The sequence below is a fragment of the Polyodon spathula genome, chromosome 19 (genome assembly GCF_017654505.1).
Source record: "Polyodon spathula isolate WHYD16114869_AA chromosome 19, ASM1765450v1, whole genome shotgun sequence".
Taxonomy (NCBI): Eukaryota; Metazoa; Chordata; class Actinopteri; order Acipenseriformes; family Polyodontidae; genus Polyodon; species Polyodon spathula.
In genome coordinates, this window is record NC_054552.1 from 22,206,849 (window position 1) to 22,227,711 (window position 20,863).

Here is a 20,863-nt window from a genome sequence, read left to right on the forward strand (position 1 = left end):
TGAGCGCGTGGAGTTGGTGCTCGTGGATCCAGGTCATGGGCAAAATGTGGAGGTCTTTTCATTATTATACAGCTTGCAATATATTTAAAAAGGTGTCTTTTGAAAAATTGATCTTATGCCAACATCAGTAATGTTAGAAGCGTATGCCAATTAAAATATGGGAGCAAGAAAAAAAAATTGATACCAAACCGCTCATAAAACTGTACTTATACGAACTACACAACTGCTTATTTCTGTAGTAGCTTGTTTCCATGTTCTGCAACAGTGAAGCCACAAAATTACAAGTTATTGCAGAAGTAAGCGGCACCAGTACTGAATTCTTTCTTTCTTTCTGTTAGCCCTTTGCGGTCCATTTATTCAGCACCTGTCGTGTGCATCAGGTCCAATTGATTATTTTACACACACTGTTTAAAAGTAATGTTATTCAAAGTAAAACGGGTTTAAAAGGCACTGCATGTCAACAGGACACTCAGTACTGCATCTCCAGCCCCACCCCACCCCTTGTTCTGTATTTATCACATACCTCTTCATTGTCATGCATACTGATAAATCATCTCCTGATCACTCGTTTTATCACCAAGTTCCTCAATAATGCAATCCAAGTTATTTTATTACTGTAACATCTCAAAAAGCTTGGCAAATGTCTGTGATATTCTTTGAGCGCTGGATGCGGAAGCAGCTATCTTGTTTGTTTTATGTCCGTGTTTTCAGGGGCTATGTGTGTTGCTCAGATCCACCCCTTTTTTTCGGCTCCTATCGGTCTCACTCGGCCATTGAAAGGTTTTCTTGGCTTTTTCCAGAGAAAAAACGACTAGTGACCTGTGTTTGACGTCTTTTTCATGATGTTGGACCTGGTCCGACATAGGACAGCCAAGAGTTAGTACATAACATAGATGGAAGTCTGTGTTTCAAGGTTGTTGATTCAAAACAGCAGGTTCTGTGTAGTCAAGAGCAGTCCAGTAGAATTGCCATTGGCGAGGACACTGGTTCACATCGAGCCTGTCTGTCTCTGCCTGGCTGTGAGTGAACTTTTTTTTTTTCACAAAGGCCATCACAAAATGAAACGTAGTGATTTATGGATGTATACAACAGAAAATGACTACTTTAGACACTGGATCTTCTATTTAAAGGTCTTTTGATCGGAGTAAGAAGATTCATTCAAAATAGAGAATGTATTTATTGCTTTATTTCCTGATACAAACTGTATAGCAGTCTCCACTCGCTGCATGAGGGTCCCTGACAATCATACCCCTCCCATAATAACCCCAAAAAGAGAACTGAGAAGAAACAAAATTAGTGTACAACATTGTATAGGAAAGTTACTTAACGCTATCTCTTAACACTTGGTTATACAATGAAATTATTCAATCCTGCAACTTTCAACCCTACTTATATAACCCTAATTATCCATCCATTATCTGTAAATGTTTAATCCTATAGAGGGTCGTGGTGAGCCTCAGCCTAACCCGGCAGACACAGGGCACAAGGCAGGACTACACCCTGGATGGGACGCCAGTCCATCGCAGGGCAACTCAAGGGCGATTTAGAGTCCAATCCACCTAGCCAGCATGTCTTTGGACTGTGGGAGGAAACCAGAGTACCCGACAAACGCGGGGAGAACATGCAAACTCCACACCAGGCCTCTGAGGCCGGAATCGAACCCAATACATCCTAATATTCTACCAATTGATATAAGGAAATGAACGTCTCCAGCATCTTGTCATATACAGTATTCGTTTTACATGTGTCTAGAGAACTGCACATCCAATTGTGATGATACTTGATAAAGACATTATTGACAGTTTCCCATACATTTTATAGTGCAGTATATCAAAATCTTTTAAAATTACAATGGCTTATCAGGCTGACCCTAGTAAACAGATTTATAATTTTAAAACGGAAATCTGGTTTGGCATCTAATACCTGTTTTTAATCCTATACGACCAGTCACATGAAACGATACACCAATGTCATGAAGCAATGCTTATTGTTATACGCAGGTCACAATATGTATTATGATACAGGTGATGGGCTACTTGTATGAAGCATAATAAGATCAAATGATCATTTAAACATGTACTAATTTGTTAAGGCAAATGGTATTTATACCAACTATGAAGCGTACTTTTGGTGAACTAAAATGAGCTATGTTGTGCTTTAAGGTCTTGTCATGGTACCGGTGATATACTTCAGGTACACATTTCAAGGGACATGCTGTATGGTTACAGAATGTCTTTACCTGCATTGTAAACACAAAACTGGAATGTTAAAGAAACCACTGCAGTCAGCTTCTGCTACTTTTGGAGGCTGTTTGTTTTGTGCCTTTCCTTTTATTACTGATCTCTGATCTCCAGAACCGTATTATAGCTGGAGAAAGAAAATAGAGAATAGATGCTGTCTGCCCCAGCGCAGGGTATCACACTGCTGTGTTTCAATCAAGTGGGTGTGATTAATGTATAAATAATAAGAGCAAACCTCAGGTAATTTTATGTGGTAATCCAGACCCCAGAGAGGACATATTGCCTACATGTTGGACTTTCAGAGACTCGGAGGGCTGCTATATGTAGCCCTGTTGTATCTGTCCATCAGTAGCTGATGTGTTGCTGGTCTCTGAAAAGCTCTGTTACAATGAGTAAAGAAGCTGTGAGGAATACTGTATTGAGTATTTCACCTACCAGACCTTTCCCTAAACCCCAATATTTCTCTCTCTCTCTCTCTCTCTCTCTCTCTCTCTCTCTCTCTCTCTCTCTCTCTCTCTCTCTCTCTCTCTCCATCAAATTGAGTGAAACACAAAAGAACTTACTGTTCTTTTAAATGGTATAGATGGCCTGCTGTACAAAATTTGAACAATTCTCCCGACTTGTAAACATGTTGAGCATAGAGACTTGTAACTTTAAAGCTTCAAAGCTATTTTCAAAATGGCTGCTCTAGTGCACTGTGGTTTGAGATCTGTCCTCCAGTCTAAATCGCTGCAGGACGTGATTTTAAAAAAACTATAGTAACAAGTGCTCCTAGCTTTTTTCTTTTCCATACCACATCATGGAAAAGTTATTGTTATGTTACCTGTTTGACAATGTGGGCCATAATCCTTGCATTATCAGTGCACTAGAGCGGACATTTTGAAAAGAGCTTTGAAACAGACTTTAAAGTTATAAGTGTAAAAAGCTGTCGGGATGTTAACAATTAAAATAAAAATTACGGGCATATAATTTAAACAGTTGTAGCAACACTGATGATGTGTAGCGCTATATTTGGAACCCCGCGACTCATTCTTTTTAAGCACTTATTTCAGAACACCTCTTAAACCTGGAATGGATCTGTACTCCAGGACTGGAATCTCTGTTCAACGGTATTTGGTGAATGGGTTCTACAACTTTTATAAAATGCCTTGTATTGGCAAAGACTTTTGGTAACAAGTGATTTTAGAACGTGTGCTGGGTGCATTTTAGCTTGACTGCTTTTCCTGTACTGGGGGAAGTAGAAGAGTTCAAGTTGCGATATGTCGGAGAGCTGGCCTTGAAGCTGCGGTCTCCTCAAGGTTGCTCTATATGAGGAGGATCACATCACTTTTATCATTAGGGTCTCACGTGAGTCTGGATTGCTGGTTATTGCAATGTTTAACAAGACATCAGCCATTCTGTATTTATTTCAGTATCCACCCTGGGGATTCAAAAGCAAAAACCCAAACACTTCATCACTTTTTATTAGGGTTTTTGAACTTGTTAGCTTGACGGCACAATGTTATTTATATAGACATATACCTGAGGGCAAAAGATGTATTATTTTGAGTAAAATGGTGTGTGTGTGTGTGCGACAGCTTTTAAACATATCGCTCTCACTCCCGCTCAGTTTGAGAAGCGAAGTATAAGCAAGCTTCTTTCATACCACTCCCTGTAACTGCATCACTCTTCTCTGAATGGACGGCTTAGTAGAGATCCCTGCTATCATTGGTTGTTTCAAGTGCACTTTAAAAGAATTATTTAATCTTATGAACTAGAGTATTTCCAACTATCGCGCTCAAAGTTTTTAATAAAAACTTGAAGCAGCGAATGACGGCCCAAGCAGGGAAGGACTGTAGTTAAATTGGAACCCTCCCAGGGACCGTTGACAGTGCTTCTCCAGGAAATCCCGAGGTTAGGCAGGTATAGCTCACTTTGCAAGTGTAAGCACCCTCGCTGGCTTTATAAAAAATGCTTTCCTGTTAAATGTACTGACCGTACGCCTTTGTGTCCTTAAAAATAATATGGCAATCCGCATTTCTTTATGGGTTTGCATGCGTACTTACATACCAGTCATGTGAACCCCTGTCTATATGCCTTTCACAGGATTGGGAGCATTCACTGGCATTGGCGTGGTTTATATGCAAAAATAATGTTTTGCCTTTTTGGCACCCTATTCTGTTAGTACGCTTCCGGTAGTTTGGGTTTACATGTAAATTTCTTGTAGATGGAGTCATTTTCTTTCAAAGTGCAAATTACTCTAATAATAAAGTATGGGAGGTATACTTAAATGTCTGTCAGCGTTCCAATTTGGCATAGGAGACTACTGATATCATGCAGTTTTCTTAAACTGGGTGTGACAGGGTAGCCGTGTGGTGACGACAGGCCAGAAGCAGGAACCAAAAACAAACAAAGCAACTGCAGTTGCAAAAGATGCGGCAGCACCCTTTCTATATAATACAAAAAAATACTGCTCACAGAACCAAATAAGTGTGAACAAAAACAAATCTTGAACACAAAACAATGCGATCAGGCTGGGTAGTAGCCTTAACTGATCGTACAAAGGTCCCCCATCCAACTTTTTTTTTTTGTGTTGATCAATGGCAAAAACTCCTAATTAAATCCATTTTGATTCCATGTTGTAACGCAATAAAATGTGGAAAAGTCCAAGGGAAGGGTGAATACTTTTGAGAGCCACTGTAACTTTTGTTATGTATGCAAGCTGATCTTAAGCCCCATATTTGTCTTTTTGAATAAATTGGAGCCAAACATTTTTTTCATGTTTTTTGTGAAGCAAGACTAATTGGGTTCAGGAGATTTTACTGCAGCTCTACTGTGCATGGTCACCATTTTTTGTCATTCTGATGACTCCTTTGTAATTTACAGCTGTGGAATGTAACAGACATGTATCAGTAGAATATGAACAATTTTTATACTCTCTTACTGCGAACTATACAGTGGTGCAAAGTCTGATTTTAAAGAACGTTTCTAGTTTGCTACTACTGTAGGTGTTGGTATATTTAGTCTGGGCTGTAGGCCCATTCTTGTCCATCGAGTGCTTATTGAATTGTATGGTTCAGACAGAATGCAGATTGAAGGCTGTGCCACCATGTTACAACTGAGCTGATTTCATTTTTCTTCTTTCTCATTTCCAGGTAAAAATCTGTACACAAACGAATACGTAGCCATCAAATTGGTAAGTAGCAACATGCTTCCATGTGTTAAATGACTCTGTACTTCTAAAGCAATGCAGAGGCGACGCAGTTAGTTTTTGGTTTGTATGAAGCATTATTTCACCAAGGTCAACGCACTGCTGTGGTTCACTCACTGCGTTTGCTTGAAGGTTACACTGGGGTCCGACCACTGTGTTTTGGTCTGTCAGCAACATGTACAATTTTTTTAATTTGCCAATAGAGGCATACCATCGGTAAACTACTTCAGTGAAGTTCATTTTGTTGGGTAGCCGTGCAAAATACACTTGCTGTCTCGCTACTTAAAAATAAATACATAAATTAACTGCTGATAAAATCATTGGAATAATTGGAATTTCTTTAGTTTTAAACTCACTGCAGCCGTTCACCGAACAAGTCCTCCACTCAGAACTACAGAACGCTGTAGTAGAATAGGAAGGATAACTCCACTCAAAACAGCAGGCCAGTAAACTAAACTGCTGAAATATACAAATATGTATGTGTCCCATTTGCATTTATTTGTTTAATTAATAGTTACCTATTGCTAATAGATTATGGATTGTGTAGTACAAACATACAATACGAAAACCCTCTACAGCATATTGCATGATATAAAAACACATGTCAAACTATTATTTCAAAGTCCATTTTTACCTCAGTTGGTACCAAGCCATTGAAACAATAGCATTCGTGATAGGACTGGCAAACTACCACAAGATACTGAGTGTGTTGGCTTGCCCTTGTGGAATGTGTAATGCATCACATTTGCATTAATGGTTCGGTTTCCACCTACTATCTATGAATAAGCCATTGTAAAGCGTCTAGTTTCTTCTGATGTATACTTTTTGTGTGGGTTTCATAAGAACAAGAACGCTCAACCCAGGTCAGTGCTGGGTTAAAGGTGAAGGTTCAGCTGACCCTTCATCCCAGTACTTGGTGTTAGTTTCACCTATGATACTCCAGCAGCCCTCTTGGGACTACAAATTTTGCACCTGTAATTTTGAAATGCCTAATTCAAATGTTGGCTTATCGATTCAACCCAATTACAGTAGGAGGACAAAAGGGCAAAAATTCCCAATGTAAATCCACATTCTGAACTAAAGCAATGGGTGTGTTACCTAGCTACTGAAACCTGGAGGTGAGGGCCCAGTCTGAGTCTTGTCTAGCCAGTAGTGGTTTCTGGAATGCAGTGAGGCAAATTGGACCTATACGATTTTCATTCCGATTCCTTCAGGAAGACGAAAGCAACCCTGGGTCCCCAGCGAACTGCAGTTAAACCATGCTTGCAGGACTCCTCCATCTCTCCAGTATTTGCTGTATTTTTTTACTGGAAGTGTAGCTTAATAATGCAGTACTCTTTAAGTGTATTGCCTTATTAAGCAGGCACTGATTTGTGACGGCCTGCCACTAGATTGGTGTTAAGAGCACTGTAGCTGTTCTCAACAGGGCTCGTGTTTTGTAAAACATATGAACCTCCAAATGATCTCAATGAGGCAACTGGTTTGCTGAACATTGCATAATGTGATGGATGTAGAATAATAGGAGGAGTGAATTGCAACATAAAAAACCCTTTAGGGATTCTGCAGCATTCTACATTTATACAGGACTGCAGCTGAATTATAGCAATAGTGTAGCGCAAACATTCCATAAAATAAGGACATTGAAATTAAGTTCTAACATGAATACATTTTTCAGATGAACTAAAGGTGCTGAGGACTTGGGGTGAAGAGTGTTAAAAACTTTCTCATAGGTTAAACTGTGCCTTGAAAAATCAAAATAACCTAAAAACCTTTTCCTAAAGAGTTTTGTTTTAATAGGGCCCAGTGTTTCCATTATAAAAGATTCCCACAGTAAAAGCACAGCAAAGTGTAATAAAGCCGTGAAAGCATGTTAAAGCACAGAGAGTCATGGTAAAGCATACTAAAAACATGACGAACTATGGTAACTAGTATAACCATGGGGAAAGTGGGGGGAACATTACTGTGGGACTTAGTTATAGTCTGTTTACCTGCAATTTATTTTTTTAAAACCTTTATTTTACTAGGTAAGCACATTGAGATTCAAATCTCTTTTACAACTGCGACCTAACCAAGAAAGGCAGCAGCAGCACAATAAAACATGGTACAAAAACAGATACAAAAATAAAATTGTATTATATCATAATAATACAATCAACAATTGGTGAAACAATCAAATAGTAACAAACAGTAACAAGTCTACTCAACTACTTAAAACAAACATGCACAACTCAAGCAGATCATTGTGCCGCTAACTTAATTTAGATTGTAAATCATTCCAAGACCAAGGAGCAAAATAGGCAAATGATCTTTTAGTAGCCTCTGTACTCACTTTAGGAAGCGAGAAATGGTAAACCCTAACCATTAAATTGCGTACTATAATATTAAATGTAATTCAAATAATGCTCTAAACTATACTCAAACTCATGATGTGAAGTTATATGGTGTATGTGTAGAATCTTGCAGAACCTGGAAATGGCCACATTAAAGTAAAAAAGTTAAAGATTTATGAGTTTCCCTTTGCTTTTTGACTAAACTGATTTTAACGTTTAAAAAAAAAAAATAGCTTTGGTTTCTCGAAAGGAAAAGTTAAATCAAAACTCAATACATCTGTAGTCAAAGATGTGACTAGAGGAATATGTGTTTGATACAGTCTTGTGAAGCATTGAAACACTCTTGTGAAGGCCCACTAAGCCTGGTTGTCTATAAACACACTTGGGTGTTAAATACTTCCAATGGAATTTGGACTTGTAAGGCGGTACGAGAGCACACTGCTTTACACCACATAGTTTACACTGCAAACACTTGGGCTTGCTAAACTACTGAATCAAACCTGTCGTTGCACTTTCTGTGTCATCAGTTTGAGAAGCACCAAAATAAACCAGTCCAACAAAAAAAGCCTGTTAGTCGATACCTTACTAACTTGAATGTATACTCTCAACACCCTGGATCGAGGGTTTTACAGTGAAGGTGTGTAGCTCTAAGCTACTGAAGCTTTTCACCAGTTGCGTTAAATGGAAGACCTAATTGGCAACAAGAGGCCTGCCGTTCAGTGGTGTGAAAGGGGAGTATGTAAATCTAAAGTAAGCTAGACATATTGATGTTGATTGCGGAGTTAGCTACCAGCTATGGGGAGTGGTGTGTCTGTTTTGTGTGTAATTGCAGTGAAATCAATGGAGTCTGCTTCTGCTAATAGGTATGTGTTTGTTTCTTAATGAAGTTTTGTTCTCCTCTTGTAACTTTCCTAAGCCTCGAGTTTCAGTTTCAGCCTTGTGCTGCTGTGAGCCATGCTGCTGTCTTACTTAAACATGTATATCAATAAAATGTACAGAAAAAAAAAAAGCTAAACAGCTGTTTGTTCAGGCATGAACCTTTTTATAGCTTGTAATGTTGTGCTGGAGAACCTGATTTATGTAAACCTGGACTTTACAAGCAAGTTGTTTGCACTGAAACAACTATGATGAAATACTCTTCAGGAAAGTCGGATTATCAATCATTTCACCCACAGTTCCTATAACTAGCGTTTAAATATTTATTTATTTTGTAACTCTTTACAACTGTTTCTCTTTGATTTCTGTGTAGATCTATAACTGGCTTGGTGCTTGAGAGGTATATAGCCATTGACTCTGCTTGGTAATTACTGACACACCATGCAGAAGTGTGACCTTTCAAAACTGTTGGTCATGCCTGCTCTATGGACACTTTTTGAATCCCCCTATAAGCTTCAATTAAATAAAATGATTCAATGGATATAAAAAGTAGAACTCTGAACTACTCTGCGTGATCAGAGTATTATAATAACTACTGTGACTACGAACACCATCTGAAGCTATAGACTCTTAGAAGAAGCTGGGATTTTATATTTTAAAGGGGGGTGCTTGTACTGTTCTCCCTGTATTTCTTTAGCAACCAAGACCAGTGTTCCTCATATGTGGCCACCAGTGGGATTTTGTGTGGTCGCGATCCTGTTTTTTGTTATGAGAAGACTAAGAAACAAAAGCTATTGGTGTTTTTATTTATTTATTTTCCTTTTGAACAAAGCCCCCTTTTCCACATTTTACTTTAAGTTAAGTTTGACAGTTGTCACAAGACAGAAGTAAACCTCAGTAATGCTATTACTTTATGAAAGTGTGTCTTTCGCACATTTTATTGCAAAGAAACCACAGTGGCAGGGATAAATAAAATATAAAGGTTCTGGGAATTATGATCCAGTACAGAGTTGAAAAGGGCGCTGTATTTTTAAATGAGAAGCACTTTGGCTTTATTATAGAGATACATAAACATTTTTAGAAGTTCATATGTCTGCATTTTCTCTACTTTTCGTATGATGTACTTTGGTATTTTTTAGGAAAAATTAACAGTGTGGCCACCAGTAAGTGTTGGTGGCCACAAACCAAAAAGTGTTTGAGGACCACTGGCCTACATCCCTAAACACAACTGACAGTGGCTCTGCTCTGTGCCAGTAATGTTCAGAAGGTGTGGCGAGCATGTTTATCATTTCTCCTCCTCTTTCTTCTGCAGGAACCAATCAAGTCCCGAGCTCCACAGCTCCATCTAGAATACCGCTTCTACAAGCAGCTGGGCAGCACAGGTAAGAGGGAATAGACTTCATTCTGTCATTGTTGATATTAGTCAGGACCCAAGGCAGTTGTTACATTTTTAATTTGTTCCCTATAACAATTTGTTTAGTTTCAATCTGAAGGAAAGCTGATTTGTTTGTCTCCTTTTGTTCTGCAGCAGGTTTACGTGGAATGTGTTTTTTTTTTTTTTTTTTTTTTTTTTTTTGGTGAAATGCTTTTTTTTTTTGCTTGTATTTTTTTTTTTTTTTTTTTTTTTGTTTACAGAAATTGCAGAAAACAGAAATGAGTTAATAGCTTTTATTCTAAACTTCTCAACAGTCTAGGTTCTCAGCAAGTCAACCAAACATATTTTTTGCTGTCGGTGTTCTGCCTTGCTTGCTTGCGGCCTAGCTGAGGAATGAAGACAGAGTGAAATGTCTCAATACTCAGACAGATTTTCTTTTCACTGAATCTGCTCACACTTCCTGTAGTGCTGAAGCCTAGCGAAGCTGTAATTGCAAGTGCCTGGCATTTCAGTGTGGCAGAGCTGCAGATCACACTGCCACACCCAGTAAACCTGGAATTCCAGCTGTCCACAGCTTCGCCTGATGTGTCTGAGTGCTTGTGGTGAATCATATCCGGTGATACAGAGGCTCACTGTGTCTATTTGGAAACTTTGGAGGTTTCCTGGCAAAATCAACCAATTTACAAGAACGTCCCCACCCTAAACTCTGATTTCAACCAAGCTCGGTTTTAGTGGCATGTTTTTAGATAACATTTTATGGTCCTAAATGCTGGTAAATAATTAGCCAAATTAAGGCATATGGATCATCTAGCCTACTTCTATGCACCAGAGCCAGTGGACCGTACCATGCTTTCAGTAGTGTACCTTTATGAATCTGGAAATAGTTTAGGTTAATGCTGTATTTTAGAAATGGGCAGTTCAGTGATTTTTACTGTGTAATTGCTCCAGTTCTTTTGGCATGCTTATTCTCTACCTCAACATGTATTTTCAGGTGTACAGTCGGTGCTGCTTTATTTTGACGCCTCGGGAGAAGGAATAATATCCTGAATATGCGGCTGTCCCAGTTATACCAGAGGCATTTAAGAATCTTAGTCACACTTTTTTTTCTTAATGAAAAGAATTAAGTCACATTATGATTAAATGTTAAATACATAATTTAAAATACAAGTCAATGTTTTTTTTTTATTCCTAAATGAATCGCTGTTTTTTTTTTTATTTCTACATGAAATGAAAAAGAATGAAATCACATCTTATCACAAGGCAAGGCACCTCTGATGTTGGCACACCAACTTTGCAACATTAGCCTGAGAAACCACAGGAGACTCCTCCTCCTTTAAGAGTTCAGTGTAGTTTATGCAAGGCACAGCACAATCGCGTACTCCCTGCACTGTACTACGCGACCTGTCTTGCTCTGAAAAGCGATCTCCATTCTTGAAAAATACTGTATCGCTATTCAATGAAGTGACATCCCAGTTAAGCAACATATATAGCATTGGGAAGAACAATCTCCCAGAGTTGGGAACCAGGAATCCCGATTTTTATCAATATCCCAATTTAGGCAGCACCAACTGAATTGGCAGGTTAACTGGCATAATAGATTTCAAGCAATTTAACAAACATGAAAACCTTAAATTGTCAGACTTTTTTTATCCCATTACAGCTGTCTTTTGGTATGTATTTTTCACTTTGTGAGAGCTAATAAACTTGTTTTTCTCAGTAGTTGGTTCTAGCGGGTAAAGGGTGAGATGGTCCATGTGGTTTATAATTAGTAAAAACCCGCCTCTCTGTACCCCAGGACCTCTCTATAAAGAACTATCCTTTTAATAGGGATCTAAAAATACCTTTTATGACCCACTTGCAGGTATTTGGCTAGAGGTAGAATAGACCAAAGTTACCCCCCCCCCCCAACTGATGTCCTGATGGAATGCATTCATTAAATACTTGCTTTGGATTTATGAGAAAGCAACGGTTCCAGATTTGAACGTGAACTTTCCCCAGTAATTATGTAAACCCAAGCCAAGTCCACTACCTGTTAGGGAAGCAATTTACTTTCTTCATTGTTTATTGGAAACAGCAACAACTGATGGCCACTTAATTGCACTGCCAAACGGCAGTTTCATAATCTTTTAAAACTGTACCCTCAAAATGGTCTACCCTGGTCTCCGCTATGGTTGTGAATAAGGAGGCTGTGTGGTCCGGAGGTTAAGAAAAAAAAAGGGGGGGGCTTGTAACCAGGAGGTCCCCGGTTCAAATCCTGGCTCAACCAGTGACTCATTTTGTGACCCTGAGCAGGTCACTTAACCTCTTTGTGCTCCGTTTATTTCAAATATTTTCATATTTTTTTCATTCCTTAAATAAATAAATAAATGTAATCTCAGTTAATTCGCAATGTATTTATTTTTTACATAGCGAACTCCAGTTTTTGTCTTGTTTTTAAAAAAAATAAATAAATACATAATTTATAAATCCCAAAGCTTTTTGGGATCTTATTACGCATAGCAGTGTTCAGTAAGACAGTCCTGTTCCTGTAAATCTGAATCTGTGAAACTTTGCATTGCATCTCATTTTGTTTGGTAACTATAACCTGCTATGGATTCACTATTGTGGATTGATTACAGTCCTCAGGAACTATTAACAGAAAACATAATAAAATATTTGTATAATAAATCTATTATTTCTAAATAAAAATATGTTCCTTTTATTTCTGTTAATGTCTCATAGTTCCCAAAGAGTTTGATTTAAATATATAATACGTGAACAATATGTTTAACTTTTTTTATGCTCTTTTCCTGCACTCACGAATAAAGTTTCTGAAGTGTACATAGCCCAGGAGTAAAGGTGCAGTGAATAAGATGGGTTTCTCCATGAAAAGAGTGAACAGTGGAATTCCTCAAAAGTTTTGAGAACTAGAACCGTCAACAGAAATAAAAAGCAGAAGTCAACTTTGATGGTTTCACAGACCCCGATTAGCAGCAATCTTGGAATATTTTAGGTATCGTTAGGCCATCCACGATTAGGGCTTATGAGGGTCTCTGAAACCAGCCACTAGAAAGAAACCGATACAGTTTCCATTTAAATCTTGTAAGTAAGCAGTTTTGTCCAATTGTCAAAAATGGTCAAGAAGTCATCTGAATCGTTGGCCAACTAATAGTTCATCATTTGCTAGTTTTAGAACGTACAAGTGTTTATAGTTACAGCTGAAAGTGGCTCGTCAGGCTGTATCAGTTCATTGTACTGTAGCACTGACACGAAGGCAGTGCTTGACAGAAGCTTTCTCTTTGTACTAACTCCTATTCACTTTGAAGTGTTAAGTCTGCGTGCCGCATCACCCACTCTGCTCTTTCTTCAACTCTGTGTGAAGCTAATTGGGAGAAGCCCCTTCGGGGGCAAGAGAGGCACTCCCAGTCAGGCCAGCTCTAATCATTCTTCAGAGCAGAAGCAAGTCAATTATTCAGAGGCCGGGGCTACGAATCTGAGGTAACCTGACCTCACTTCTTAACACACAGTCAGATTGTGACACATCGTGCGAGTTTACCCATCAGTTCAGGTGCTGAGTGGATTGTAACACTGAGTAAGGTGAGGTCATGTGGTTTGAGATGAGGAACAGGGAGGCAGTGTGACCATGTGGTTTGAGATGAGGAACAGGGAGGCAGTGTGACCATGTGGTTTGAGATGAGGAACAGGGAGGCAGTGTGACCATGTGGTTTGAGATGAGGAACAGGGAGGCAGTGTGGCCGTGTGGTTTGAGATGAGGAACAGGGAGGCAGTGAGGCCAATGTGGTTTGAGATGAGGAACAGGGAGGCAGTGTGACCATGTGGTTTGAGATGTGGAACAGGGAGGCAGTGAGGCCAATGTGGTTTGAGATGAGGAACAGGGAGGCAGTGTGACCATGTGGTTTGAGATGAGGAACAGGGAGGCAGTGTGACCATGTGGTTTGAGATGAGGAACAGGGAGGCAGTGTGACCATGTGGTTTGAGATGAGGAACAGGGAGGCAGTGTGACCATGTGGTTTGAGATGAGGAACAGGGAGGCAGTGAGGCCAATGTGGTTTGAGATGAGGAACAGGGAGGCAGTGAGGCCATGTGGTTTGAGATGAGGAACAGGGAGGCAGTGAGGCCAATGTGGTTTGAGATGAAGAACAGGGAGGCAGTGAGGCCAATGTGGTTTGAGATGAAGAACAGGGAGGCAGTGAGGCCAATGTGGTTTGAGATGAAGAACAGGGAGGCAGTGAGGCCAATGTGGTTTGAGATGAAGAACAGGGAGGCAGTGAGGCCAATGTGGTTTGAGATGAAGAACAGGGAGGCAGTGAGGCCAATGTGGTTTGAGATGAAGAACAGGGAGGCAGTGAGGCCAATGTGGTTTGAGATGAGGAACAGGGAGGCAGTGAGACCATGTGGTTTGAGATGAGGAACAGGGAGGCAGTGTGACCGTGTGGTTTGAGATGAGGAACAGGGAGGCAGTGTGGCCGTGTGGTTTGAGATGAGGAACAGGGAGGCAGTGTGGCCGTGTGGTTTGAGATGAGGAACAGGGAGGCAGTGAGGCCAATGTGGTTTGAGATGAGGAACAGGGAGGCAGTGAGGCCAATGTGGTTTGAGATGAGGAACAGGGAGGCAGTGAGGCCAATGTGGTTTGAGATGAGGAACAGTGAGGCCAATGTGGTTTGAGATGAGGAACAGGGAGGCAGTGTGACCATGTGGTTTGAGATGAGGAACAGGGAGGCAGTGAGGCCATGTGGTTTGAGATGAGGAACAGGGAGGCAGTGTGACCATGTGATTTGAGATGAGGAACAGGGAGGCCAATGTGGTTTGAGATGAGGAACAGGGAGGCAGTGAGGCCATGTGGTTTGAGATGAGGAACAGGGAGGCAGTGAGGCCATGTGGTTTGAGATGAGGAACAGGGAGGCCAGTGTGGCCGTGTGGTTTGAGATGAGGAACAGTGAGGCCAATGTGGTTTGAGATGAGGAACAGGGAGGCAGTGAGGCCATGTGGTTTGAGATGAGGAACAGGGAGGCAGTGTGGCCGTGTGGTTTGAGATGAGGAACAGGGAGGCAGTGTGACCGTGTGGTTTGAGATGAGGAACAGGGAGGCAGTGAGGCCAATGTGGTTTGAGAGGAGGAACAGTGAGGCCAATGTGGTTTGAGATGACGAACAGGGAGGCAGTGAGGCCATGTGGTTTGAGATGAGGAACAGAGAGGCAGTGAGGCCAATGTGGTTTGAGAGGAGGAACAGGGAGGCCAATGTGGTTTGAGATGAGGAACAGGGAGGCAGTGTTACCATGTGGTTTGAGATGAGGAACAGGGAGGCAGTATGACCATGTGGTTTGAGATGAGGAACAGGGAGGCCAATGTGGTTTGAGATGAGGAACAGGGAGGCAGTGAGGCCATGTGGTTTGAGATGAGGAACAGGGAGGCAGTGAGGCCAATGTGGTTTGAGATGAGGAACAGGGAGGCAGTGAGGCCAATGTGGTTTGAGATGAGGAACAGGGAGGCCAATGTGGTTTGAGATGAGGAACAGGGAGGCAGTGTGACCATGTGGTTTGAGATGAGGAACAGGGAGGCAGTGTGACCATGTGGTTTGAGATGAGGAACAGGGAGGCAGTGTGACCATGTGGTTTGAGATGAGGAACAGGGAGGCAGTGAGGCCAATGTGGTTTGAGATGAGGAACAGGGAGGCAGTGAGGCCAATGTGGTTTGAGATGAGGAACAGGGAGGCAGTGAGGCCAATGTGGTTTGAGATGAGGAACAGTGAGGCCAATGTGGTTTGAGATGAGGAACAGTGAGGCCAATGTGGTTTGAGATGAGGAACAGGGAGGCCAATGTGGTTTGAGATGAGGAACAGTGAGGCCAATGTGGTTTGAGATGAGGAACAGTGAGGCCAGTGTGGTTTGAGATGAGGAACAGGGAGGCCAGTGTGGTTTGAGATGAGGAACAGGGAGGCCAATGTGGTTTGAGATGAGGAACAGTGAGGCCAATGTGGTTTGAAATGAGGAACAGGGAGGCCAGTGTGGTTTGAGATTAGGAACAGGGAGGCAGTGTGGCATACAGGTTAGAGCTGAGTGAGTGTGGTCTTGTGGTTAGAGAAGAGGGACCTTCAAGGCAGCATTTCTTCATGGTTAAAGCTTATGGACTGGGTGGCCTGATGATTCAGACTCAAGGCCATGTGAGAGTTCCATACGTGTTTCAGTGGGTGGAATGTGGGGATATCTTTGTAGTGGATAAGAATAAAAGAGATACAGTAGGAACAGTACATTCCACTTCCAGTCCCGTGAACAACATGTGTTGTGCTTTGCATAATAACTAAAAAGCCTGTCCTTGTGATTTATGGGCATGCTGTTGAAACTGTGTTCCTGCCTGTGTTTGCTGAAGATTATTGCTAAATGCTTGCTTCACTTGACACCTGGAAGGTGATAAGACAGAACTTTTTGATATTGTGGGCATTGGAAAAAGGCCTTCCTTAAACCATCTGGCAGAGAACGAAAGATTGGATTTATAATACTAAATTGAATAACGCTTCCTTGATTTAACAATTGCTTTATAGTTATAGGCTGAAGTGCTTTTTCTTGAACTGGAATACAATCCCTGGCTTGGCATAGCCAGAGATGGATTTCTGGTTTGAAATAAATAAGGTTTATTAGAACATCCAGGGGCATCTGTAAACATAAACCTTTAAAAGTTTGGTTTATAATTGGTCATAGTTATAATTAGGGCAGTCCGTCACTACTGTGCTAAAGGTAGTAGTTATTTGTACCAAGTTATGCAGCTCTAATTGTAACTATTGCCCTTCAGGTACTTGAATGGCATTGAGGTATCTAAAGGTGTTAACTTTGCCTTTTGTTCTAAAATGTCACCACAACAGCTCATTAAAAGGATTCCCAGAATAGTTCTCTTTAATAGAAACATGCTGGTGTGTGTTGATGGATGTTGTTTATCATTGGATTATGGGTCCGTATTGGACCAGTGAGCTCTTATTGCAGGGTCATTCCACAATAAATGGATTACAAAGCACAAAAAAAATATTATTCAATATATTAATTTCATATAAGATTTAAATAAGTAACTCCTGAAGGCTAGGTTTCCAGAGGGAAAAGATAGTATAGCACTGCACTTCTGCAAAGCAGCCCTAAAGCAAGAGGCTCACCAGCTTTGTTGCCATGTAACAAGGACACCAAACTCTGTTTTAAAAACCAACAAGCAAGTAAAATTTCTTACAATAAGTACCATGCATTAAAGCTATCTGTTGTACTTTTATAGGGGAGAACTTGTGTCGCACTGTTTGGTTTTCTGTGAGATGAAGCTAGCCTTTATCCTTCAAATATTTTCTTTTTTTTTTCTTTCTTCCCTATTACTAAATAAAAACGAATAGATGAATTAAAGAAACGTCAGTTTATTAAGATATTGCTTGGCACATTAAACATGCATCTTTTCATTTCATACATTTTTTTTTTTGGATGGTTAATCTTAATTGTATTAATTGAGGCACTTTTAAATTCTGAGTAGTTTGTCACCGTGTAACAAGGACACAATAAAACCTTTTTTTTTTAAAGTTCACTCTAAACCAATATTCTTTCATAGCAAAATGGAACATTTGAATTCTGCTTGTACTTTTTTTCCACCACAAGTTTAGGTGGCAGAAGAATCTTTTGAATCCTGCTCCACGATTCTCAGGAAATGTCATCTTTTACAGGCCAACGGTAGTAAGCTCCAGAGGCAGTCATATATTTCAGCCACACCTTCCTCATCTGCTCATCCACTTCTTGTACCTGTAATTGATGTTCAAAGTATTATTGAGCGCTGTACTAGGTAAGATCTAATCTTGGGTGATGTAAAGTATGCAAAATTTCACAAGTTATTTTAAGCAAAACACCTACTTTCACAAGTGAGATTTAACATTTTGTAGTTGTATGAGAATTCTACCATGATTTAAATAAGAATTATTATTTATATTAAATCTAAGGCCTGAACCAAAATAAAGTAGAAATGGGTCAGATGATTTCACAAGAGCTGTGTAGCCTTAGTTTTGTAGTTTTTTAGTCATGGTAGAAATCTTGTTAAAGTACTGTGAACTTAGTACTTTAAAAGAAATGTTGGTTGTAACATAGTAAAATGTGGTAAAAGAAACGATTAAAAAATACTCACTTGAACTGAAATTAACCTAAACTAAGTTAAGCCTTACTTGTGTTACAAATGGTTTTTGTAGATTTTTCATCCACAGGCAGGTCAACTAAAACAGTCACCTCTGCTGAACCATCGAAAGAATGCAACAAAATGAGTGTTATATGAATAACAAATGTTTACCCTCTGCATGAGGTTGCAGTGAGACATCAACATTAGTTTAAGTGATTAAACTAATTAAGTAAAATTAATTAAGTGCATCTTGCGCAGGGTATGCATTTTTCATCTGTGCATCTTGCCAAGGGTTTGCAGTTTTTTTTTCTGTGCATCTTGCCAAGGGTTTGCAATTTTCATCTATGCATCTTGCCAAGGGTTTGCAGTGTTCATCTCTGCAGTCTTGAGCAGAAAAAAATCAAAGGCTTTGACTATCCCTTGGAGCACGGTCAAGATGATTATTAAGAAGTGGAAGGTGTATGGCACCACCAAGACCCTGCCTAGATCAGACTGTCCCAACAAACTGGATGACCGAGCAAAAAGGAGACTGATCAGTGAGGCTACCAAGAGGCCAGTGGCAACTTTGCAAGAGCTACAGGCTTTTATGGCCAAGACTGGTCAAAGTGTGCAGGTGACAACAATATCCCAAGCACTCCACAAATCTGGCCTGTATGGTAGGGTGGCAAGAAGGAAGCCGTTACTCAAGAAAGCCAACCTTGAATCACATTTTGTAAAAAACACTTGGGAGATTTTGTAGCCATGTGGCAAAAAGTTTTGTGGTCTGACGAAACTAAAATGGAACTTTTTGGCCCAAATGCAAAGCAAACCCAACACAGCGCATCACCCAAAGAACACCACCCCTACTGTGAAGCATGGTGGTGGCAGCATCATGTTATGGGGATGTTTCTCATCGGCAGGGCCTGGGGCACTTGTCAGGATAGAAGGGAAAATAAATGGAGCAAAGTACAGAGAAGTCCTTGAGGAAAACCTGCTGCCCTCTGCAAGAAAGCTGAAACTGGGATGGAAGTTCACCTTTCAGCATGACAATGACCCAAAGCACACAGCCAAAGCTACACTGGAGTGGCTAAGGAACAAAAAAGTACATGTCCTTGAGTGGCCCAGTCAGAGCCCCGACCTAAATCCAAGCGGAAATTTGTGGTATGACTTGAAGATTGCTGTCCTTCAACGCTCCCCAAGGAACTTGATAGAGCTTGAACAGTTTTGTAAAGAAGAATGGTCAAATATGTGTGTGCAAAGTTAATAGAGACCTATCCCAACAGACTCACAGCTGTAATTGCTGCCAAAGGTGCTTCCACCCAATATTAAGTCAGGGGGGTGGAGACTTATCTAATTAAGATCTTTCAGGTTTGTATTTTAATATAAATATTTTCTCAATAAAAACTTTCCCCCTTAACAGTGTGGAGTATGGTGTGTAGATAAGTGGGGGAAAAAAAATCCTCATTAAATGCATGTTCAATAAAGTTCAAGGGGGTGTAGACTTTCTATAGTCACTGAATATGATACCTAATAGTACTAATTGTAGCACTTTTTTTCTTTTTTAAATATTAATTTTATTTAAGCACAGGAACCATTGTCATATTTCTGTTGCTGTGGACATGGAGTAAAGGTGCAGTGAATAAGATGGGTTTCTGCATAAAAAGGGTGAACAGTGGAGGAGGAAGGTGGAAAAGAAATTCAGTTACAGAAAAGGTTGGAAATACCAAGGAGGCAGTGAGGCCATGAGGTTCCATCTGCCTTGGCAAGGAAAGTCAGTTGAGGATAGTTTTACCTTTTTGCGCTTCACCCACTCATACTGGTCAGGCACCCCACAAGGGGTTTCAGTAGCTTGATTGGCAGGTGAAACAAGGTGATTGGCTTGACGGGGGGGGAACGGAGGTCATTCATTGATCTTCCTTCCTGCCAGATCATTGCGGGTGGCAGTGGTGCGTTGGGCATTTCAGATCAAAACGGGGGACAAGATATTTGATAAATTTGATCATAAAATGTATTAATGTATTCATATAGAATCTTTATTTTTTTTAATCCTGGGACTAACATTCTCATGTTTGATTATTCTTTAAAAATATCACAATTTTTAAAGTAAACCCACTAGCCCATCGAGTGAATGCGTTGGTGTTCTTAGCATGATATCGGTTTGGTACAGTCCTTTTTATAAGTTTTGTTCTATGAACAAACATTTTATACATTTCAAGCAGTGTTTTGAATATTCAAATATTTGCCCTAGCCTTATATTATGAATTTTCAATCCATAATAAAAATCACGAGCACTCAAAGCTACACAAGCATCTGCATTTTTCATCACAATATCACAAGAGGCTTGAAAATGCAGAGTAAGATCAGTATGACACTATATGTGTGATTCCCCTACCCTGCCTTGACCAGCTCTGTGTGTTAATGAGGGAATGCCAGCAGTGAGGCCTCATTTGTATTCACAGAGCACTGCTTTCCACACAGCCAAGCAGTAATGTTGGAAGGCAGGTGACGCTACTGTATGTCTGCCCCCATACCAGCCACTTCTGCTTTATTAATGCACCAAGGCCTTGAAGTCGGTCTCTAAGAGGGATTTCTTTGTACTGGTTGCAGCTGGTTTGGTTTAGCTCAGTGCAGTCTCTTTTAAACAGTTTACAATATTGGGGCATAATTTTCAGTGCTTTACCCCCAGGTTCCAGTTTAAATGCAATCCAAACTGTGTCGAGGCACGAGGTGCAACATTTTTGCCGGTGATT

General features: G+C 40.4%; 1 protein-coding gene across 4 annotated transcripts in view; it reads left to right on the top strand.

Moving 5' to 3' along the window:
- The window catches only part of LOC121294818 (casein kinase I), a 71,955-nt gene that overhangs the window by 26,091 nt on the left and 25,001 nt on the right, over window positions 1-20,863 (top strand). For all 4 annotated transcript variants that reach the window (XM_041218925.1, XM_041218928.1, XM_041218927.1 and 1 more), the window contains exons 3-4: window positions 5,375-5,415; window positions 9,949-10,018. In XM_041218925.1, coding sequence (XP_041074859.1) covers window positions 5,375-5,415; window positions 9,949-10,018 — 111 coding nt within the window. The remainder of the gene's footprint in view (window positions 1-5,374; window positions 5,416-9,948; window positions 10,019-20,863) is intronic.